At 42.6% G+C, this 25,301-nt stretch overlaps 1 protein-coding gene across 4 annotated transcripts in view; it reads left to right on the top strand.

Moving 5' to 3' along the window:
- The window catches only part of LOC133402930 (BTB/POZ domain-containing protein 10-like), a 43,527-nt gene that overhangs the window by 17,722 nt on the left and 504 nt on the right, over positions 1–25,301 (top strand). For 3 of the 4 annotated variants that reach the window (XM_061677267.1, XM_061677266.1, XM_061677264.1), the window contains exons 2-8: positions 966–1,210; positions 4,933–5,254; positions 11,223–11,325; positions 14,469–14,589; positions 18,394–18,591; positions 20,824–20,934; positions 24,964–25,301. The exon at positions 24,964–25,301 is cut by the window's right edge and continues 504 nt beyond it. In XM_061677267.1, the coding sequence (XP_061533251.1) occupies positions 1,030–1,210; positions 4,933–5,254; positions 11,223–11,325; positions 14,469–14,589; positions 18,394–18,591; positions 20,824–20,934; positions 24,964–25,301 (1,374 nt within the window). In that variant the 5' untranslated portion in view covers positions 966–1,029. The remainder of the gene's footprint in view (positions 1–965; positions 1,211–4,932; positions 5,255–11,222; positions 11,326–14,468; positions 14,590–18,393; positions 18,592–20,823; positions 20,935–24,963) is intronic. The other variant, XM_061677265.1, reaches the window with a different exon arrangement.

The raw sequence follows: 25,301 nt of genomic DNA, 5'->3' as shown, positions 1-25,301 counted from the left end.
GCGCCGGGAGTATCTTTGCCTTTTTCGCCCTCCTTTTTTCACACACTCAGCAGTAATGGTAAGTACAGCATCTTATTTTTTTATTTTAATGTATTATAGTTTATTTATACAAAGTTTTAACCTTTCCTGCTACGGTCACCTGACCGTAGTCGGGAGACGAAGGGGTTAACTCCCTTCTCTCGTTGCACAGCTGAGCTGGGTGGCGGCAACAATAAAGGCACGAAGCACCAATTTGCTGCTTTAATGGTTTTATTAGCTCCTCTGCACATTCAATGACAACAGGTCCTCCGCTAATCGCTACTCTTCCCCGGTCACCGTCACTACACTGTACATGCTCGCACCGGCGCACACTCCTTCCTCCTTCACAGTCCCGCCGGACGACGCCTGCGGAGTCCCGTCTCACTCGCACATCGACGCACACACCCACACACACTGAGCTTGTTGTCACAATCACGTGGGACAATACCCGTAACAGAAGTATTTCGACTTTAACGGTGAAATCCAACTTACGCGGAAAATCGTGTTACATCGCCAGCGTCGGAACGGAACTCGTTTGTAAATCGAGGACTTCCTGTAGTTGAAAAACATGTTTTTATAGGCTTCTGATTTCAAAACTGGCTATTCATCAATGTGTTGTGTATACTGTATTTAATTACAGTTGAGGAGGTAATCTTTCATTTATCTGCGTTCACAGTTGTAGCGGCCCTCTGAGGGAAATCATAACTACGATGTGGCCCGTGACAAAAATGAGTTTGACACCCCTGTTTTAGAGCCTCAGTGACATGTTTCCTTATACCACTTCCACTGTCTGTTGGGGGCATTGTTTTCATGTTTTTAAACAAGTCCAGCTTTGAACCCATGGAAAAACATCAGCCAAAACTCTGTGTGTGATTGTGTGACTGATGAACATCTCATACTACATCATTATTTAACAGTTTTTGTCTCTGTATGTGTTGCTTTCCTAGTAAAAGGCAGTGTGGTGTGTCAGTGTTGGACTGCCACCAGCAGCAGCAAAGGTGGTCTGGGACCATGAGTCTGTATGGGGCTGGTGCCACCAGTGATGCCAGCGGCGGGGTAAGAGGAGGAAGTGAATATTACTGGGAGCATCGGCGGCGCTCCAGTGACCGTTCACGTGATTCGTCCCACGAGAGAGGAGAGAGTCAGCTGACCCCCTGCATCCGGAATGTAACATCCCCCACTCGGCAGCACGGTGAGGAGAGCAGAAAGAAGAGCTGCTAATTGAAAGCCTCATGTCCATCAATTAGTCCAGTTCAGTTCACCGCCATACATTTTGGAACAGTAAACCCTGTTTGCACTACTTTTGAAAGTAGTGATAATTACACTAAAATGTATACATGTCCTAACAATGATGACTGAGCAATGACGGCAGTGACGAGGGAAAGTAGTACTTCAGAGGTAGACTTCACACCGATCTGATCGCCTTAATCTGTATCTGCTGATAATTAGCATTTTATACGGATCGGCTAATCGGCTTTAATGTCATAATTCGACAATCCGATCAATGATATCATTAATCGGCTCCGCAAAAGACATTTACTCTGCGTCGCTATCGTACAGTCTATTTGAATCCAAAAGCTAGTTTATTTTTAGCCTAGTCGCGTGTCTTTTGACATACTACTGTAAATATCTGACCGCCAATAAAGTTATTAAAAAATAACCTGAAAATGGCTGTCCACCGACGTTCACCATCCAACCTGACAGAACTGGAGAGGATCTGCAAGGAGGAATGGCAGAGGATCCCCAAATCCAGGTGTGAAAAACTTCACATCATTCCCAAAAAGACTCATGCTCAAAATACTGAGCAAAGGGTCTGTATACTTATGACTCTGTGATATTTCAGTTTTTCTTTTTGAATTAATCTGCATAAATTTCAACAATTCTGTTTTTTTCTGTCAATATGGGGTGCTGTGTGTACATTACTGAGGGGAAAAACATGAACTCAAACCATTTTAGCAAATGGGTGCAATATAACAGAGTAAAAAAATTTAAGGGGGTCTGAATACTTTCCGTATCCACTATATAAACTGTAAATGAAAAGTCATTTAAATAGACACATTGCTCCATCTAGTGATCTGATCGGTGATCAGCCCCAGAAATCCTGATCATGTAAAGCCTATTCAGAGGTGAGTTATGCCACAAATGTTTCTCTTACTCGTACCTTTGGTTTTTACACAAAACTGAGATAATACACAAAACTGAAATAGTCATCTTACTATCGTGTCGGTGTGTAAAAGCACACACGCTAAAGATGACTATTTCTATAGCATTTCATGTTAATACCTTTTATACAGAACTGTAACCTAGAACAAAATCCTGGACTTAGCATTCAGTATAAAAGGGCTGAAAACAGCTTACTGTCCAGTGGTTGTCAAGTAACCATATTATACTGACTGAGTAACCAAGACAGAAGTGTGTGCACTGCTTTCCTATTTACTTTTTTATAGTCTGCATCACATTTTTCTCTTTTCCAATACCATTCTGTGTTGGCGTCACACACAAAAAAGCAAAATACATGTAGTGTTAATCTCTTAGCTAAACGGTCTCAAACAAATTTTCATCATGGTTCATATTGTAGATATGGTTACCCTCTGATGGCCAGTTATAACTTTGAACTCATAATAATAATCAAAACAAAATGTACTACAGTACTATTGTATTGCATCAGATATTAACTTCAAAGTGAAGAAAATTTTCAATTTCAGTCCAGATTTTGACATTTAACAAACAAATGCACAATATCATCTGATTGCAAGAGATGAAGTATAAACAAAACACAAATTTTTTTTTTTTTTTCTTGCAGCACAGATTTGGTAGTTCTTTGTTTTTCTTGATACATGTAGGCTTTTTTTCTCATCCATCCATTTTCTGAGCCGCTTCTCCTCACTAGGGTCGCGGGAGTGCTGGAGCCTATCCCAGCTATCATTGGGCAGGAGGCGGGGTACACCCTGAACTGGTTGCCAGCCAATCGCAGGGCGCATAGAAACAAACAACCATTTGCACTCACATTCACACCTACGGGCAATTTAGAGTCTTCAATTAACCTACCATGCATGTTTTTTGGGATGTGGGAGGAAACCGGAGTGCTGGAGAAAACCCACGCAGGCACGGGGAGAACCTGCAAACTCCACACAGTCGGGATTGAACCCTGGTCCTCAGCCTGTGAGGGAGACGCTCTAACCAGTCCCCCATCGTGCCGCCACTTGCCTGTAATATAGTCAATTTGTTCCAGCCCATATGGTGCCCAAACCCCTATTCCTTCATAATTTTTTGCTTCACACCCCCCTTGCGTCATGGGCTAGCGCATGCGCCTCCTGAAGCAGCTGACCCAAAAAGGTCAGAGGATGCCACTATGAGACCCTCCTGATTTCTCCCCAATCCAGTGGAGTCTTGGCACGCTCCCCTAACAACCCGCAGTGGCTTGCAATGTTTTACCCCTCATTCGTACTGAAATTCGCGTTAATTTTCACCCCGTTCCCCCTTTAGTCCCGTACATCTTATAGACCCTAGTTCGGACCCGCCTGCGTCATCTAGTCCATATTAGACCCCAGACTCCAATAACTCATTATACCTTAGTTACTCTATTTTTATTGTTAATGCCAACTTCCATATATCTGCCACTTTACGAATCATAACCTCTGCTGGGGTGTCAATTGATGTTTCTTATTACTCATTACCCCTCAATCATATACTCACCGTCAGTGTGACGCTAAATTACTTACTACCATATCATGTGAACTTCCTCGACAGTATTGTACTAGGCATTCCGATATTGGTCATACTCTGTATCCCACCATATCTTCTTAAGCTTTCATACATCCACCGTCCTCCCATGGTGACAGCTTCTGTCCTCCATCCAACTTCCTGTGATGAACCTGCTTATACTAGAAACCTCCAATAACAGTATAGTGTTGAATCAAAGTTTGGAATTGGAATACTAACCTCCCCTTCGGATACATTACAAATCAATGTGTCCACTTTACCCGGGGCTCACTTCGTCGACAGCTGTCCCTGGTCCACCCGACAGCAGATATTATTGGTCAGTACAGCAAAGTTCTTAGAGGCTACTCACCCAGCAAATGCACAACAACAGAAATACAAAACACCATCCCCGTTTAAACAGGTCATCTTCCCCGTTGCAGAGGCCCCGCTGACAAGTCCTGCAAACAAGTCCTTTAATAAATTAATCACACCTCTGCAAAAGTTGCTCCTGCCAAGGGGGTGGACTCCATATTCCTACATACATACTCCAGAGAAGGGACAAGTCGGCAGTGGTCACCAAACATTGATATTATTTACATAAATAAATAACTCATGTTAACACTGATAATTCATTGTTAACATGTTTCACAAAAGTGTCAATCACAAAGGTCAGTTAGTCAACAGTCTGTGCAGACCGTACCCACTTGTCAGTCACACGGTCCTCGGTCGTCATAAACATATCTGATGACAACGTCATCTCAAATGAACCCTCAAAGTGCATAGAAGCCTTCTCCACATGAGTGAATTTGACCCAGTGGTGCTTCATGTGGTGTCAAAAACCTTCGCGTTGTCAGAAATTTGAAATGATTGGTGAAATGGGAAAAGCATCATTTCCACTTTTGTTTTGTGAAGTGATTGATCAAATTTTATTTGTGATTGAGAGTTTTGAGAATCAACAGGCCATGGCAGTGAGCAAGTATGAAGATCTGAACACTCACATGAGGCTTTGAGTTTGGCACCTTTGCTATAATCTATCTGAAGTCTTATAATATATGCAGAGGTCTCTTCATGACATCTCCAGGTTTGTGCATCATGTTACGTTTGGTCAAAGTCTGAATTGATTCCAACGTCCCACTGTACTTCTTGTTCGAAAGTTACTGGTTTACTAAAAGTAATTAGTGGGTTAAATCCATATGTTCTTTTTTTCCGCAGATCGAGAACGTGGTGACGGCGGCTCATCCTCCAGATCTTCTAGTCCACGTCCGCCGAGGGTTTCGCTTCCCTGTTCGAACGTTGGAGGAGCTCTATTTGCTGGACATCTACCCCGGTCCTTTGGCACTGCTGTTGGTGACCACCACCCCAAGACCGTTGGCCAAGGACCATGTGATATGATCTATGTGTACGACCTGAGCAGTAAAGAGGTACATCGTGGCGGTCTGCGAGTAGGAGAACGAGTAACTCTTATTGTGGACAATACAAGATTTGTTGTGGATCCGGCCATCTTTACAGCTCAACCCAACACCATGCTTGGCAGGTAAAAACAGAGGTTTACCGTTTCTGTCTCACATCATGAACTTTTCATTTTGTATTAAAGTTATCTGAGGTACACACATGGACAAAATTGTTGGTACCGCTCTGTTAATGAAGGAAAAACCCAGTGGTCACAGAAATAACTTGAATCTGACAAAACTAAAGGTAAATAAAAATTTCATGAAAATGAACCAATGAAAATTAGACATTGATTTAGAATTGTGGTTAAAAAGGATTATTTTAAAAAACACATTCATGAAACATCCATCCATCCATTTGCTTCCTCTTATCCGAGATTGGGTCGCGGGGGCAGTAGCTTTAGCAGGGAAGCCCAGACTTCCCTCTCCCCAGCCACTTCCTCCAGCTCTTCCGAGGGGATCCCGAGGCGTTCCCAGGCAAGCCAAAAGACGTAGTCTCTCCAGCGTGTCCTGGGTCGTGTCCAGGGCCTCATCCAGGTGGGACGTGCCCGGAACACTTCACAAGGGAGGCGTCCTAAACAGATGCCAGAGCCACCTCATCTGGATCCTCTCAATGTGGAGGAGCAGCGGCTCTACTCTGAGCCCCTCACAGATGACCGAGCTTCTTGCCCTATCTCTAAAGAAGAGCCCGACACCCTGCGGAGGAAACTGATTTCGGCCGCTTGTATATCTGGGATTTTGTTCTTTTTGTCACTACCCACAGCTCGTGACCGTAGGTGAGCATAGGAACGTACAATGACTAGTAAATATAGAGCTTCACCTTTCGGCTTAGCTCCTTCTTCACCACAACGGACCGATACGAAGTCTGCATCACTGCAGACACTGCACCGATCCGCCTGTCAAACTCCCATAACTATTCTTCCCTCACTCGTGAACAAGACCCCAAGATATTTGAACTCCTTCACTTGGGGCAGGATCTCAACCCAGACCTGGAGAGGGCACTCCACCGTTTTCCGACTGAGGACCATGGTCTCCGATTTGGAGGTGCTGATTCTCATCTCAGCCGCTTCACACTCGGCTCTGAACCGCTCCAGTCAGAGTTGATCACATGTTGATGAAGCCAACAGAACTACATCATCTGCAAAAAGCAAATACTTGGGCCACCAAATCGGACCCCCTCTATGCCTCTGCTGTGCCTAGAAATTCTGTCCATAAAAGTTATGAACAGAATCGATGACAAAGAGTAGCCTGGGCGGAGTCCAACCCTCACTGGAAACGAGTCTGACTTACTGCCGGCAATGCGGCCCAAACTCTGACACTGGTCGTACAGGGACCGAACAGCCCGTATCCTTGGGTTCGGCACCCCATACTCCTGAAGTGAAACTCATCAAATGGGCATGTACAAAAATTATGTTACCTTTAATATTTTGTTGCACAACCCTTTGAGGCGGCGGCACGGTGGGCGACTGGTTAGAGCGTCAGCCTCACAGTTCTGAGGTGCGGGGTTCAATCCCCGTCCCCGCCTGTGTGGAGTTTGCATGTTCTCCCCGTGCCTGCGTGGGTTTTCTCCGGGCACTCCGGTTTCCTCCCACATCCCAAAAACATGCATGTATTGGAGACTCTAAATTGCCCGTAGGCATGACTGTGAGTGCGAATGGTTGTTTGTTTCTATGTGCCCTGTGATTGGCTGGCAACCAGTTCAGGGTGTACCCCGCCTCCTGCCCGATGACAGCTGGGATAGGCTCCAGCACGCCCGCGACCCTAGTGAGGAGAAGGGGCTCAGAAAATGAATGAATGAACCCTTTGAGGCAATCGTTGAACTCAAAAACTTTTGTAACTTTCAATGAGACTTCTACACTTCTCGACAGGTATTTTGGCCCACTCTTCATGAGTGAACGGCTCCAGTTGTCTCAGGTTTGAAGGGTGCTTTCTCCAGATGGCATGTTTGAGCTCCTTCCACAGATGTTGAATAGGGTTTAGATCAAGACTCATAGAAGGCCACTTCAGAATAGTCCAATGTTTTTCTCTTAGCCATTCTTGTGTGTTTTTAGCTGTGTGTTTTGGCTCATTATCCTGTTGCAAGACCCATGACCTACAACTGAGACCAATCTTTCTGACACCGGGCAGCACATTTCTCTCGAGAATACCTTTATTGTCCTGATTTAATTGTTCGCTGCATAGATTCAAGACACCCTGTGCTGATGTGCCTTTCCAAAATGTTCCAGTTTTGTCTCACCTGTCGATAGGACATTCTCCCAGAAGCTTTGTGGCTTGTCAACATGCAGTTTGGCTAAGTCCCGTCTCATGGCCAATTGCAAGCTATATACAGCGGCTGAAATAAGTACTTGACAGGTAACCATTTTTCTCATAAAATATATTTCCAAAGGTGCTGTTGACATGAAAGGTTCACCAGATGTTGGGAACAACCCAAGTAATCCATCCATACAAAGAAAGTAAAACAAATAAGCACAGAAATTAAGTTGTATGTAATAATGTGAAATGACACAGGGAAGAAGTATTGAACACGCCAACTGGTATTTATTTAATACTTTGTACAAAAGCACTTTTTTTTGCAATGACCGCTTCAAGACACGGTGGCCGACTGGTTAGAGCGTCAGCCTCACAGTTCTGAGGAGCGGGGTTCAATCCCCGGTCCCGCCTGTGTGGAGTTTGCATGTTCTCCCCGTGCCTGCATGGGGTTTCTCCGGGCACTCCGGTTTCCTCCCACATCCCAAAAAACATGCATTAATTGGAGACTCTAAATTGCCCGTAGGCATGACTGTGAGTGCGAACGGTTGTTTGTTTATATGTGCCCTGCGATTGGCTGGCAACCAGTTCAGGGTGTACCCTGCCTCCTGCCCGATGACAGCTGGGATAGGCTCCAGCACGCCCGCGACCCTAGTGAGGAGAAGCGGCTCAGAAAATGGATGGATGGATGGACCGCTTCAAGACTCCTCCTGTATAGAGAAACTAGTCGCATGCATTGCTCTGGTTTGATTTTGTCCCATTCCTCCACGCAACCAGTCTTCAAATCTGGAAGGTTCTGTGGGCTTCTTTTATTGACCTTGAATTTCAGTTCTTTCCATAGATTTTTTATTGGACTCTAGTCAGATGATTGGCTGGGCCATTCTTGCAGCTTTATTGTTTTTCTTTGATACCATTTGAGAGTTTCCTTGGCAGTATGTTTTGGATGATTATACTGCTGAAATGTCCACCCTTGTTTCATTTTCATCATCCTCGTAGATGGCAGCAGATTTTTGTCAAGAATGTCTCTGTACATTTGCCCATTCATCCTTCCCTTCAGTAATGTGAAGTTTACCAGTACCATTTACCGAAAAGCAGCCCCACACCATCATGTTCCCACCTCCGAACTTCACTGTTGGTATGGTGTTGACCCTGCCAAATCTGAATGATTAAAAAAAAATCGCTATGTAAACTGAGGCTTTAAAATTGTGTAAAATCACGATGTTCTCTCCGCTCTCAAATGCTATGGTCATGTCCACTGAGTGTGCTGCCACCACACCCTGCTCAACACATCACAACATGTTTGAGCAGCAAATATATATTCGCCTCAAGGCTCCGGTGGATGGAATACATTCCATTGAGTCAATGTGTCTGTCATCTATTCTAGCTCACTTAGGGCCGCCCTGAGCGATGCGACCAAACGCAACTGAACCAAATAATTTTGAACCAATTACAGTTGGTGAATCCCCGCCGCACATCTACCGACAAGCTGCAACGGAAAAACTGCGACCCCTGTTGTTCTTATTGGAAAAAAAATTTGGAATATTTTGTGAGAGCACACGTGTTTTGTTATGTTGACAGTGCTGGCTTGGCAGCAGAGAGGTAGGCCGCGATCTTCGCTAGTGACGTAGATAAGCTCGAGAAATTCGATTGACCTGATTTCAGGCCTCTCGGCAGAAATACGTGGAACTCTTCTTTTCCAGCCTTTACTGCAGCCTCGTTCAGTTCTTGTTTGCTTCTGGGAGTTTCTCCCTTCAGTCTCGTCTTCAGGAGGTCAAATGCATGCTCTATTTGGTTAAGGTCCGGTGATTGACTTGGCCAGTCCAAGACCTTCCACTTTTCCCCCCTGATGAAGTCCTTTGTTGTGTTGGCAGTGTGCTTTGGGTCACTGTCTTGTTGCATGATGAAGCTTCTCCCAATTAGTTTGGATGCATTTTTCTGTAAATCATACAACATTTACCTGAACATACAGGTACTTCAATATAATTTGCTTTCTAATCTCTCTCCTTTGCGTTCACCAAACAGCACAGCCGCACCCTTTAACACTAGAATGCTCAAAGGCCAGACATTTGGCTTTTCTACCTATAATGCCTCAAGAGGACCCGAGTGGCTGGATTAGTTTGAACTAATATCCCAACTCAGGTGTGAACAGCCTAGCAATTTGTCTTTTCTTATTTGCATGCCCAAAGGACTGGCTGGTTCAGTTTTTTCACTACTCTTCACCATCTCGTCACCATTGTTCTGTAAATGATGCAATTACTCTCTACACAGTTACTGAAAGAGAACTAATGTTGCTTTGCCTTTACCTGAATAAATTGAAATTAGTGGCTGTATGCTTACACAACACTGCATACACTTTTGTTGGATACATCCCATTACAGATACACACCCAGACCTTTTTATAAACATATAGTTTATAGTTACTAACGTATCCCTGCCAAAAGCCAACACGTTCATTAGTAAAGTTATAGAAAATGGAGCTCGTTCTGTCTCTGAGTACCACAATTGGCACGGTGAGAGTATCAGACTGAATTTCCAAACGTACCCTGTGTTGATATTTTGTGCGTTTGTTGTGTCTGTGCGATCAAGTGTAATGCAACTATATGTTTATAAGGAGATCTGGGCATGTATCTGTAATGAGATGTAGCAAACAAAAAGTATGCAGTGTTGTGTAAGCGTGCAGCCAGTAATTTCTATCAAAATCAGTTTGTTGTAATATAACGAGAGAGAGGTAGCGGTTTAGAACTAGTGTACAACAGTTTCTCACAGCATTGTGTTCATTGGGTTTTTAAAATTTATTTTCTTATTTTGTTGCTTTCGCCATGATTTTCTGTTCATTTATATAGCACACCTGCAATGTCCACAGTTGCACAAAGTGCTGCATGGCAAAAAAAAGTATGTATGTATAACATACACATACCATTCATATACACATGAAATTAGAGCTATCAAGAAAAATATAAAAAGTCTACCGCAATAAAACACTTTAAAATAAACGAAATAAAACCATATTGAAAAATCAACAACTGGCAGTTTTGCACAAGGCCACTTGAATCTGGACTACGGAAGAAATAGGAGGGGAGAGGCATGTTGACTGTTTCGCCATTATTTTGTGAAAAATAATCTTCAACTTGCCTGTGCTATTTTCAACATCACGCAAGGTGTTGTTGACCAAAACTTGTTTTGATACCCCTTTCTTTTTTCATGCTGAGCATTCTTGTGGATGACCACATTCCGATGTCCGTGTTAGACAATCAGTCAAGCCCTGAACGCGTGTCACGTCTGTGTACCGCTAATCTGGCAAAAATGGCAGCATTTACAAAAGAAAGGTGGCTAATTGTAGGCCGTTGAGTTGTTCATTTTAAACCACAGAGCCTTTGGGCTGTCCTTTAGGCATTACAGCAGGAGTAAGAAAACCCTGGCTTTTCCAGTATTTTAAATACGCTGACTGACTGATTACAAGTTTGAAGACACCTTTATTGCTAAAATGAAGACAAACCTTAGTTAAACATATTATTTTGTTAAAATAATTGTATATCTTTTCTAAGGTTACCATTACTTTTGTCCAGGCCTGTTTTTTTTTTTATGTTTTTCTTATATAAACGATTCTTTTGAATCACAGTTCAAAAGCAATATCTGATTTTCATTGTTTATTTTTCATTGCATTTGTATTTATTATTACTTTTGTCAGTTTCAAGGTATTTCAGTGACCATTGTGGGTTTTTCTTTCATTAACAGAGTGGTACCAACAATTTTGTCCACGTGTGAAGATTCAAAAAATAATTGTTTTTCTTTCTCACCTGTTTTCAGGATGTTTGGTTCAGGGCGGGACAACAATTTCACTCGGCCCAATGAAAAAGGAGAGTTTGAGGTAGCAGATGGCATCAACTCCACTGTCTTTCGAGCCATTTTGGTAAGAACTGCCTGACAGTTTAACACTTTGTCTTATTGATGCATTTCCTTGCTGTCCTTCTCTCTCTTGCTCTATCCCTTTTCCAATTCCCATGATCTCTTCATGCTTGTATTCCTCCTCTATCCTGCTTCGATTTAGTCATTAGCCACCTACACATTACACTTACAGGAGCTTTTTAGATATTTCAAATGTAAATCCATAAACACCATTGCAGAGAATTGGTAACAGGATGCGTTCTCAGTTGAATATTTTGGTGTTTGTCATTACGCATTCTTGTAAATGAGCAGTTGTGAGGACAGACACTGGACAAGAAGGCCTGGCTCACAATCAGTTTTCTTGTTCATTCCAGAACTGGGGTTGAGGTCAGGTCTCTGTTATTTCACACCATGGTTTGTGCTTTAAACCTCTTCTGGCAACACTTTAGCTTTGGTGTTTCAAAGTACGAGCCGTCGATTGTCCGATTGATTGATTTATTCATTTTTATTTCGTTTTTTTTGTTTTGTTTTGAGTTGCAAGCCCAAACTTGAGATACAAGAACTGTATTGTGGCAGGTGACTCAAGTCAACTGTAACAAGCAGCAGTCTGGCAGACAACAATAGTAAATATTCTTCAAAAAAGAGGCTTCGAGCAGTTTATTGCCACTCTCAACTGAAGGCAATTTATTGTCAAACTAAATATCAAATTACACATTGTGTATTTAAAACTACACAGCATCCACTAGCTTCATGCTAACATGCAATGGGAAACACCATAGCCACATAGGCTAAATAGTAGCATCTAGTGGCGGTGTCGTTACCATTTAAGCAAATGTTCTCTAAACACTAATGGTGCAGCAACACATCCATCCATTCTCAAGACCACTTATTCTGTTCAGGGTCACTGGATGCTAGAGCCTAGCCCAGCTGACTTCGGGCCAAAGGCGGACTACACCCTAAACTGTCCACCAGTCAGTCGCAGGGCACATATTGACACAGGCAACCATTCGCACTCACATTCACACCATCACTGAGTGGGAATGGAACCCACGCCGCCTGCACCGAAGTCAGGTGAATGTACCACTAGCACCACTAATTGTGACTAGCAGCAACACGTGTAGACAGATAATATAACAAGGCTCACAGACATCCAACCATCCGTGGGGCGGACTCTAACAGATTAATAGCATTTACATTCATTTGAATGGGGAACGATGATTTGTGGTACGAGTGCTTTTAGTTATGAGCGTGGTCACAGGACACATTAAACTCAAATCTCAAGACACCACTGTACTACATATTGTTGGGTGTATGTTTTGCTGTTGGTCATGGCGCTGGGAATTATGCTTTGATTGCTCTTCGATTCTTGTCTCTTAGGACAAATGCAAGTGCCCCATTCCTAGTTGCATTTTAATGGGGGACAGGAGGGGAAAAAATCTTTAATATTTTAGGAAAAGATCAACTGCAGTACATACTACAGTCAGCATTTGTTTGTGGCTGTTAGTGTTGTAGATCAGTGAACTAATTGGCCGTTAAAATTAACGGGCAAGCTTAATCTGTTCTAGCAACAGGACTGAAAGACAACTGATAACACCTGTGATCTAATATGTTCCTTTTTATGGTGTAGAGTAATCCAAGTACAGTAATAATTTATCGCCAAGGTTACATTCCAGAAAACCCCCACATTAGATGAAATTTGCGACGTAGCGACCAATTGATTGTATTATTTATATACTTTTAAAACTTACATATATGCAATTCAATGCCAAAGAGTGATACTTTAGAGAGGTGCAGGTATTCTATTTGTCCACTTGAGGTTGCCACCCACACATTCTCCACGAGCACATGTACGCAAAAGGTGGGTGGGTGTACTTTGCTCGAGTGACGTGAACGTCAGTTTATGAAAATGTGATGTATGCTTGCTATTTCCTGCCTAAAGCATTAAGCACTGCGCCTCCCAGTGATGCTCCTTGCGATGTAGTCAGTTGCTAAGCATTATGGAAAGAAGGGCCAGCAGATCCTGCTGCTTGCCAGAATTCTTTGCGGTGATGTTTACTGTAGTTGTAGGAAATCAGGCTAAACATTGCTCTTTACTTTCATTTGTTCCTGTCCATATTGTTTTGAGTGTGTGCATTAGCTATAGGTCGGGCTTAGGTTGGTATCCATCCATTTTCCTCCGCGGTTGGGTCACGGGGGGGGCAGCAGCTTAAGCAGGGAAGGCCAGACTTCCCTCTTCCGGGGGGGATCCTGAGGCGTTCGCAGGCCAGCCGAGAGACGTAGTCCCAGCGTGTCCTGGGTCGTCTCCGGGGCCTCTTCCCGGTGGGATGTGTTCGGAACACCTCACTGGGGAGAGCACGGACACACTGCGGAGGAAACTATTTTCGACCGCTTGTATCCGCAATCTTGTTCTTTCGGTCACGACCCACAGCTCTATCAATTTGTGAATATATTTCATGAAACTCTGGCTTGTATGTTAAGCAGTGGCATTCCGATCATGTTCTTTGTATCCTCAAGCATTTTGGTGACTTACCAAATGTAAGGTTTCTTTTTCTGCAAAGAGTGAGAGCACATTTGTCCCGATGTGAGTTATTGTGGATACATTCAAATCACATAGCCAATGAAGCTAACTGCATCAGAGATGTGCAGCTGAGTGACTTGAACTACACCGAAAAATTTTTTTTTACATTTCCCCAAAAATTTTTTAATCAGCGATTCACTGAATCCACAAAACGTGAACTGCAATATAGCGAGGGATTACTGTATATAATGAGACAGTTGGGTGTAGTAGGAAATCTCAAAGCAATGGCTTCCATTGCAGCCGAGGGCGTTTCCTCTGACATGAAATGACAGAAATGAAGAGCTAGGAAATTGGAGCAGTGAGTATGACGACAGCATCTTTCTCCTCCTCACCCACTGGACTTGCCTTTCACCCTCAGACTCTCTTTTTACTGCCTATGATGCTGCCGGAGTTTTACGTTTGTCAGCACTCCACTCACCCACCCCCCATCTATTTCCCACACACATTCTCTCTCTCCCTCCCCACTGCTTCGGTGGGTGAAGCAGCATCAATAATGGCGTCTTGTTTACCATCCTCCATGTGTGTGTCTCTGTGTGTGTGTGTCTCCCTGTTCACTTATTCACTTGTGTGCACGGCGCTGAAAATGGCAGGATTACTACAAATCGGGGATAATCCGCTGCCCTGACGGCATTTCCATTCCTGAGCTGAGGGAGGCATGTGACTACCTGTGTATCTCCTTCAACTACAGTACTATCAAGTGCAGAGACCTCAGTGAGTACTCGCACTGTGCACACTGTGTGGAGCTGCACGCTAATGTACTACTTGCTTTTGTAAATGTGCCGGCTTTGGTAAGTGTCATTGCTTCATGGATTTTCGATGAATGCAATTAACCCGGTTTGGTTTTACCTGTACTGTACTACTAATTTGAGGTCCAGACTTTACACTCAAAAGCAGATGCATGCCGCTTACATGAGGGTTGTACAGTAAATGAACACTTAAACATTTGAGTCTGCTGACGTTTATACTAGCAAGGTACTGTGTGTCTCTTTCAGTTCTATGTGGACTCATGTTTGCGTGGGACTTCAATATTGTGCCTCGTTGTTTGGGAGTGTGTGGGAGGGGCAGCCTCTACTCATGGCTGCTCCTTTGTGTGTGTGTGTGTGTGTGTGTTTGCGCGCGTGTGTGATGGTGACCTAACTAAGTCATAATTAGCTGAGACATTTACGGTGTTTTATTAAGGCGCAACACAAACCCACACCAGCAGGTCTGATGCTCAAAGAACCATAATTTTTGAATGGTTTCTGTTTATTAGTATTATATTGAGCTTCATTAAATTAAAAATGGATAGGCTCAGTTTTGACATCTGACGGAAATGTTTGTAAATTGAATTTCAATTATATACAGAGAGATAAATACTTTGGGATCACTAATAAACAGTAGTATGAGACCTTTGTTGAGAGAGTCGTCACGCATATATATATATATATATATATATATATATATATATATATATACAAACAAAGGTCATGGAAATGGTATTTGGCACAATTCATACTGACTAGAATTCCAATAGGCAACAGTTACAACATGTTCTCAACATCCTCCAACTGTTATGTCAAACAGCATTACGTAGCTTTTTCTCCATTTTGTTTCTGTGTGCGGGAAAAAGAAAGCGAAAAATAAAACGTATAATAGTATGTTTGTTCAATTTGATTAAGATGGTATGATCAGATGATATTACAATGATTTTAAATTAATTTGTCCATTCTCCACATAATTACATTGCAGGATGAACTGAAATCATTCTTAATACAATTTGGATTTAAAAATGGAAATTGTGCACTATTGCATATGCCATTTGGTCATTACTAAAATTAGTCTTTAAGATTTAAAGTTCCAAACTGATGTTGTAACAAGATTCATGCAAACAGCTAATCGACAAACCCCAATTCCAATTAAGTTGGGACGTTGTGTAAAATGTAAATAAAAACCGAATAAAATGATTAAACTTTTTTTCCAACCTGTATTTAATTTAATACACTAGAAAGAGTTATTGTTCAAACTGATGAACTTTGTGTTTTTGTTGTTGTTATTTTGGGGGAGAAATATTGACTCATTTTGAACTTGATGACTGTGACAAGTTCCAAAAAGATGGTACAGGGGTATGTTTACCACTGCATTACATCACATATCCTTTTAACAACACTCAGTAAGTGTACGGGAACTGAGGACACTAATTGTTGAAGCTATGTAGGTGGAATTCTTTCCCATTCTTGCTTGATGTACAATTTCAGTTGCTCAACAGTCCGGGTTCTCAGTTGTCGTAGTTTACGCTTCATAATGCACTACACATTTTCAAGGTCCGGACTGCTAGCAGGCCAGTCTAGAACTGACACTCTTTTACTACAAAGCCACGGTGTTGTAACATGCAGAATGTGGGTTTGCATGTCTTGCTGAAATAAGCAGAGACTTCCCTGAAAAAGACGTTGCTTGGATGGCAGCATATTTTGCTCCAAAATCTGTATGTACCTTTCAGCATTAATGGTGCATTCACAGATGTGCAAGTTACCCATGCCATAGACACTAACACAGTCCCATTCCATCACAGATGCTGACTTTTGGACTTTGCGCTGATAACAATCCAGACGGTCCTTTTCCTCTTTGGCCCGGTGGACACGACGTCCACAATTTCCAAAAACAATTTGAAATGTGGACTCCTCAGACCACAGTACACCTTTCCACTTTGCATCAGTCCATCTCAGATGAGCTTGGACCCAGAGAAGCCAGCCGGCGGCATTTCTGGGTGTTGTTGATATATGGCTTGCACTTTGCATGGCAGAGTTTTAACTTGGGAGTTGTAGATGTAGCGACGAACTGTGTTAACTGGCAACGGTTTTCTGAAGTCTTCCTGAAGTCACTATGATGGTGGATTTTAATGCAGTGAGGGATCGAAGGTCACAGGCTTTCAATGTTGGTCTCCAGCCTTGTCGCTTACATGCAGAGATTTCACCATATTCTCTGAATCTTTTGATGATATGGACTTTAAAAGATGAAATCTCTAAATTCCTTGAAATTGTACATTGAGAAATGTTCTTAAACTGTTGGACTTTTTGCCCATGTACTGAGCATTTTGTGGATGCTCCTTTTATAGCTAATCATGACACCATTTCCAATTGACCTGTTCACCTGTGAAATGTTGCAAACAGGTGTTTTTTGTTTGTTTGTTTGTTTGTTTTTTTGTTTTGTTTTTAGCATTCCTCAACTTTTCCAGTCTTTTGTTGCCCCTGTCCCAGCTTTTTTGGATCGTGTTGCAGGCATCAAATTCAAAGTGAGAGACTATTTGCAAAAAAAAAAAAATCAGTTTGACCATTAAAAAATTCATTTTCGTAGTGTATTCAACTGAATAAAGGTTGAAAAGTATTTGCAAATCATTGTAGTCTGTTTTTATTTTAGTTTTACACAACGTCCCAACTCCTTTGGAATTAGGGTTTGTACAAACCGGATTTCTTGAAGCGAGAGGGTGGGGGGTGGGGGGCGTTATGGATTACCATCCATAACGTTTGCAAAAATGCTCTAAAGGTCTTGCACTTCTTTCACAACAAAAATATATCTGACTGTGTCGTTTGTTAAAAATAGGGCTGCAACTAACAATCATTTTAATAATCGATTAATCTGTTGATTTCTTTTCGGATTAATGGATGTATCAGATTTAAAAATAATAATGTCCAGCCTTATTAAAAAATAGGACATTATTTCACATTGACAGTGCAGAAAATGTACAAATATAAATTGATTTTTATTCAGTTACTGGTTTGGTCTGTAACGTAAGAAATTAGGCAAAAATGTTGATCATTGTTTCAAAAAATCAAGAGGATTTTTGCAAAGGTCTTATTTTGATGAAACGCAAAGATAATCAGTCTGCCTTCATGAAGTACTACAGAAATCTCAGAATATTTACCGTTGAGAGGCTGAATTTCTGAGGATTTGGACAATTTTAAGTTCAACAATGTATTGAAATGACTAAGCAATTATCAAAATAGATTCTCGATGAATTTGATAATAGATTAGTTGTCGGGTAATCGTTATAACTCTCGTCACAATATGAGTAAAAAGACTTGCACATAAAATGTATCCTTTAATTTCTACTCCCACGATATATACACTTCCCTAATTTTGTTGTAGACTGAAATCCTTTTGCTTTGATATCAAATAATGAATATGAGAAGAGAGAGCAACAGTTCATCTTTAATAATGAATAAATAATGAGTTGATAAATAGTGCTAAATGTCTTTCCCCGTGAGGGAAATTTACACTAATAAGAGGGGTGGTGGTTTTAAGTTTTTGAAAGCCACACATTTCCTCTTCACTACTGCGTACAAAACACAGAAGACTAACTAATTAGTGAGATTGTGTTTGTACTTGTGAGTGTCACTGGGAATGCTTGTCGTCTGTCTCTCTGTAGGGATGCAGGGTGCTTGACTGGTAATCTGTTCACAGTCTCACCTAAATCATTTGCGTTTCTTTTGACAATCACACGTATGTGGCTTGGCCTTAATTTCGCCATTGTCCCTGTAGGTGCCCTGATGCACGAGCTGTCTAACGACGGTGCCAGGCGTCAGTTTGAGTGCTACCTGGAGGAGATGGTGCTGCCGCTGATGGTGGCCAGCGCACAGAGCGGAGAGAGGGAGTGCCACGTAGTGGTGCTAACCGACGACGACGTGGTGGACTGGGATGAAGAGTACCCGCCACAGATGGGAGAGGAGTACTCTCAGAGTAAGGCTCTTATTGTTTGAATAATCCACTAAACAAGAATATATTTACAGGATAACATAACAGCCAAGCAAAAATGGAAATGTTTTGTTTCATTGCATTCTTTAAAAGTCAAGCCGGTACTGTGTTTGGCTATGTAATGAAACACTACACGCATGCACTCAAGCTGCTTGTCCTTTCTGGTCTTTTCCAAAACCATTTTTTGAATACCCTTTACCACTTGAAAGTTGGGACAGACTTTTTTAATGCAATTTGGAAGAGAATGTGTGTCCACGTTTGACTGGTACTCGGTGCTTACATGTGCATGTTGGTTTTCACGACTAGTTTGGAAATTAGGAGTGGAAATCACACAAGACAATATCAGATTGCAAGTTCCTGTCATTTTGCAATACTGACAAAAACATAGCATGATACACCGTTTATACAATAACCAGTATACTGGAGGTCGGTCAGCTACAATATGTCACAATGTGTACGTAGATAAAGAAGGAAAAACTTGTAGCAACACATTTAACACACTGTATAGTATATCAAATCAATGATATAATATATTATGAAAATTTCTTTAGTATTTACATAATTTATTAGTCTAATGTAACATTAAGTAGAGTGATTGTATAAGCGGACTTATGGAATAGTTGGGTAAGATGTGATTCTCCTAAATTAAATACTAAATCCATCTAGGCGGCACACAGTTTGAGTTGGTTAATTCTAGATCGCCACATCCCCAGTTATAGGCAGCCAATCACAGGGCACACATAAACAAACAACCATTCGCACTCACATTCATACCTATGGACAATTTATAGAGTCTTAATATTTTATTATATCAATATTTTATTTTGTTAACCATTTCAATGTTTAGTTAACTACTTCACTATTTATTAACTGTATTTCACCATTACTACAAGACCGGAGACATTCAGCTTGCAGATGCTATGGGGGTCGCTGAATGATCTGAAAACCTCGCCGCCCTAGAACTTTAAGCTGTCTATCAAATATGTGGCTTCTCTCACAGCTCCTAAGTGGGGAGAAGAGAGAATTCCAAGCGACCCACATTGTACACGCTCTCACGGGCTGCAGAGAAGCAGCCTCTGGGCCAGCATAATGCGCATGAGCTTTCTCTCCTTAGAAATTCAACAGGACAATGCGCTTCTGTGGTAGCCAAAGAGTGCGCCATAAGCGGCCACAGCCACGCGACATGCACCGGTGCCCCTGGATGAATGTTTTCCCCTCGACCCAAAGCGTCCAGCCGGTGACTGCGAGGCTGCCTGCCGCGAGTACTTTAACCGCTGTCGGGCTGGCAATAGCCCACCAGACTGCGAGACACGCAGTGGAGCCCATCTAATTCATTGTTGCCTGGTGGGGGGGTATTGGGCGTGGTGGTTCGGTACCCATGCCCCTCCCTTTGGGACTGGTCGGGTGGGCTTCGGTTGGGCTGGGGGACCTCCCTGGGTCCTGGGGAGTGGGTGGTATTGGCTCCCCCTTGTGGGTGGAACCCTTCCTCAATGTGCCAGCTCAGCAACTCCGGACACCAGTTGACTAACATGCATGTGATATAGTGTTCATTCACGAACAAGTTCCATAGACGCGCTATAGGCTTTAATGGCTTGTGCTGGGACCACTAATGATAACACAGGTTATATTAAGATATCAACTCACAGGTTCTTACAGGTGTTTAGAGACTATAAAAGCATCTCACTTATCAGTAGCACTGCCTTGCTCATTTCCCACATCCTGTCCTGTCCTCTCTCATCTTGTCCTATTGGTTAGTTGTTGCATGTCCTCACCGGCCAATTTCTGCAGAAATTAAAGAAATTCCAAAGGGTTCACATACTTTTCCCCACCACTGTAATATGAGGGATACTGGTGAGTTCCATGAAACTGTTGGTGGCTCAAATGAACATTGCTGTGTACCACTTTACACTGCATCAAGGCTCTGTAAACGTGAAATTAGCTAAATAATAATAGTAATAGTTACAACAAGTTAATATAATTTCAGTACATTCAATGTCATTTTTTTTCTTCTGATTTTGTGCTGCCCCGCTGGAGTCCACGGCTCCCTTAGTATTTGCCTAAGTTGCCTCGATATTGTGTGCAGGCCTGGGAGCCTACAGGAGGAGTTCTTCTGGTGAACAAATGTATTTCCTTGTCAGTCTTTAGGGTTGTGGTGATGTGATGTCAAAAGATGACAAAGTCAACATTACTCATAAATGTCTCTTTGTATATAAACAGTTATCTACAGCACCAAACTGTACCGCTTCTTCAAATACATTGAGAACAGAGATGTGGCCAAGTCTGTGTTGAAGGACAGAGGACTGAAGAAGATCCGATTGGGAATAGAAGGTATATTTCTACTGCCAATGCCAAAGTTTTACATACAAAGAGGAAGACTGGTATTCTAATGAATGAATTATAATTGCGTTACATGAATCTTAGCTGTCTTTAAGTTGTGGGGGATTTCTAGACAGAGGCCATCTTACAACGTAAAAAAACAAACAAACAAACAAACAGAAAAAAACTACAATGGCAACTCTTCCTACAATTTATGATATACAGTTGGGGCAAAAAACAGTATTTAGTCAGCCACCAATTGTGCAAATTCTCCCACTTAAAAGGATGAGAGAGGCCTATAATTTCCATCATAGAAATTATACACCTCACCTATGAGAGACAAAATGAGGAAGAAAAAAACTCCAGAAAATCACATTGTCTGATTTTTAAAGAATTTATGAGCAAATTATGGGGGAAAATAAGTATTTGGTCAAGAACAAAAGTTAATCTCAATACTTTGTTATATGCCCTTTGTTGGCAATGACAGAGGTCAAACATTTTCCGAAAGTCTTCACAAGGTTTTCACACACTGTTGCTGGTATTTTGGCCCATTCCTCCATGCAGATCTCTTCTAGAGCAGTCATGTTTTGGGGCTGTCGCTGGGCAACACAGACTTTCAACTCCCTCCAAAGATTTTCTATGGGGTTGAGATCTGGAGACTGGCTAGGCCACTCCAGGACCTTGAAATGCTTCTTACAAAGCCACTCCTTCGGTGTGTTTGGGATCATTGTCATGCTAAAAGACCCAGCCACGTTTCATCTTCAATGCCCTTGCTGATGGAATGAGGTTTTCACTCAAAATCTCACGATACATGGCCCTATTCATTCTTTCCTTTACACGGATCAGTCGTGGTGGTCCCTTTGCAGAAAAACAGCCCCAAAGCATGATGTTTCCACCCGCATGCTTCACAGTAGGTATGGTGTACTTTGGATGCAACTTAGCATTCTTTCTCCTCCAAACACGACAAGTTGAGGTTTTACCAAAAAGTTATATTTTGGTTTCATCTGGCCATATGACATTCTCCCAATCCTCTTCATCCAAATGCTCTCTAGCAAACTTCAGACGGGCCTGGACATGTACTGTCTTAAGCAGGGGGACACGTCCGGCACTGCAGGATTTGAGTCCCTGGCAGCGTAGTGTCTTACTGATGGTAGCCTTTGTTGCTTTGGTCCCAGCTCTCTGCAGGCCATTCACTGTGTCCCCCCGTGTGGTTTTGTGATTTTTGCTCACTGTTCTTGTGATCATTTTGACCCCACGGGGTGAGATCTTGCGTGGAGCCCCAGATCGAGCGAGATTATCAGTGATCTTGTATGTCTTCTATTTTCTAATAATTGCTCCCTTAGTTGATTTCTTCACACAAACCTGCTTACCTATTGCAGATTCAGTCTTCCCAGGCTGGTGCAGAGGTCTCTTTGACAGCTCTTTGGTCTCGGCCATAGTGGAGTTTGGAGTGTGCCTGTTTGAGGTTGTGGACAGGTCCTGATAATGAGTTCAAACATCCATCCATCCATCAATTTTCTGAGCTGCTTCTCCTCACTAGGGCCGCGGGCATGCTGGAGCCTATCCCAGCTATCATCGGGCAGGAGGCGGGGTACACCCTGAACTGGTTGCCAGCCAATCGCTGGGCACATGCAAACAAACAACCATTCACACCTATGGGCAATTTAGAGTGTTCAATTAACATGCATGTTTCTGGGATGTGGGAGGAAACCGGAGTGCGCGGAGAAAACCCACGCAGGGACGGGGAGAACATGCAAACTCCACACAGGCGGGGCAGGGGATTGAACCCCGCTCCTCAGAACTGTGAGGCTGACGCTGTAACCAGTCGGTCACCGTGCCGCCGAGTTCAAACAGATGCCATTAATACAGGTAACGAGTAGAGGACAGAGGAGCCTCTTGAAGAAGAAGTTACAGGTCTGTGAGAGCCAGAAATCTTGCTTGTTTGTAGGTGACCAAATACTTATTTTCCACCATAATTTGCTACTAAATTCTATCAAAATCAGATGTGATTTTCTGGATTTTTTTTTTTTTTTCTCATTTTGTCTCTTAGGTGAGGTATGCCTATGATTAAAACTTGCATAAATGGTGGCTGAGTAAATACTTTTTTGTCCCACTGTATCTGGAAGATAAGAAATAAGATGACCACAGCATAAACAACCAGTATAACATCTTCATGTTCACCTCAGAATGCTGATTCTGAAGTTAGAGTTGAGCAACAGTTACAGTATGTCACTGTCATATTACACTATATTTCCTGAGTCACTTAGAGTAGGAGAAGAAATTGCCTAATTCATTGCTGACTGCATGACTGTACAGTTTTATACTGTCTCCCGGTGGCCAAGCCAGGCACACCAGAAGGAGCAGCACAATTAATTGGATTGCAGCATTAAATCATGACACACAAACTGTTTAATTCTTTACATTCGGTTTAATTATGTTATGACTCTGTTTTTATAAAGTTCCATATACAGTGGAACCTCGGGTTACGAACTTAATTGATTCTGTGGCCCTGTTTGTAACCCAAACGTTCTTAACCCGAGGCAATGTTTCCCATTGAGATGAATGGAAAGGCAATTAATCCGTTGTATCCCCAAATTCAATTATACTTATCTTTTTATCAGTGTGTGGTTACAAATAAATACAGTACAAAAAATAAATAAGTGAAAACACACTATCCATCCATCCATCCATTTTCTGAACCGCTTATCCTCACTAGGGTCATCTGTGTGCTGGCGCCTTTCTCACCTGACTTCGGGAGAGAGGCGGGGTACACCCTGAACTGGTCACCAGCCAATCGCAGGGCACACACAGACAAACAACCATTTGCATTCACATTCACACCTCCGGACAATTTAGAGTCTTTAATTAACCTAGCATGCATGTTTTTGGGATGTGGGAGGAAACCGGAGTGCCCGGAGAAAAGCCACGGGGAGACCATGCAAACTCCACACAGGTGAGGGTTAGAACCGTCCTAAGAACTGTGAGGGGGATGTGCTAACCAGTCGGCCACCGTGCCGCCTGAAAACACACTATTTTAAAGAAATGAAACACTAAATAATATGCAATAAACTGTTATCATATTTAACTTGAAATAAGGAGGGAAAAGGGGAGGAGGGCTACAGCACCTCATTGAAGAAGTCTTCTTCCATAACGCAAGGATTTTTTTTTCCCCGTTTGTCTTTCTTCTCGAATTCATTGGTTGATTTTGGTACAACAAACCGATCCAGGGAAAGTTATCTTTTTCTGTTGAGAAAAAAACATTATCATTTGAAAGATTAATTGCTGTTTGCTAAATTGCTGCACATTTTCTTTTCTTTTAAATGGCCTCGCTCACACTATCATCAGCGAGCGCTTATTTTTGTCAGTCTAATAAAGAGCAAACAAAAAAAAGATTGTCGGTTGCATTTAGTTTAGTGTCATTTTATTTGATTTGATTTAAATTTAGTTGCTGTTACACAATCCACAGATCTATGAAAAGTGCTTCCTAACACTCTTGAGCAGTTTCCCGTTTTATCTTGGGTCCAATTCTGACTGTCTCGCCCACGGGTGTCAAACTCATTTTTGTCACGGGCCACATCGCAGTTATGACTTCCCTCGGAGGGCCGCTACGACTGTGGACCCATAGAAATGAAAGATTACCTCATATACTGTAATTACAGAATACACAACACATTGATGAATAACCAGTTTTGAAATCAGAAGCCTATAAAAACATGTTTTTCAACTATTACATTTCTTGTCAAAGGGGGATTAGTCACAAAAAAATGCTTGTAAATCTCTGAATGGTATTACATCCATCCGCCGCTTTTCTTTACCGCTTATCGTCACTAGGGTCGCGGGCTGCAAGACCGTCCCCAAACGGAAAGTAATGCATAACTAGAGGTATGTTTTCTACCAAAATGTTGTACATAACCCGAATTGTTCATAAACAGAGTCGTTTGTAACCCAAGGTTCCATTGCAATAGAGTGCTATTTTTCCTTGTTAAAAAAAACACGACACTCCCCCCCCCATTTTAATTGTTGGGAGTTCTTCCACTCTAGGCTACCCGACGTATAAAGAGAAGGTGAAGCGGCGCCCGGGAGGTCGTCCAGAGGTCATCTACAACTACGTCCAGCGTCCTTTCATCCGCATGTCGTGGGAAAAGGAGGAGGGCAAGAGCCGCCATGTGGACTTTCAGTGCGTCAAGTCCAAGTCCACCACCAACCTGGCCGCTGCTGCTGCGGACATCCCCCAGGACCAGCTCGTGGTCATGCATCCCCCAACTGCGGTGGACGAGCTGGACGCGCCACTGCAGCTGGGTGTTCCCGACCCTCACCAACCTCTGGCGTCGGTTCAGCGTGTAGAGGGTGCGGCTTGCCAGCAGGCTCGGGAGACCCAA

This window comes from Phycodurus eques, chromosome 5 (genome assembly GCF_024500275.1).
Source record: "Phycodurus eques isolate BA_2022a chromosome 5, UOR_Pequ_1.1, whole genome shotgun sequence".
Classification (NCBI taxonomy): Eukaryota; Metazoa; Chordata; class Actinopteri; order Syngnathiformes; family Syngnathidae; genus Phycodurus; species Phycodurus eques.
The sequence above is the reverse complement of the archived record's forward strand: the minus strand, read 5'-3'. Positions and strand labels throughout refer to the sequence as shown.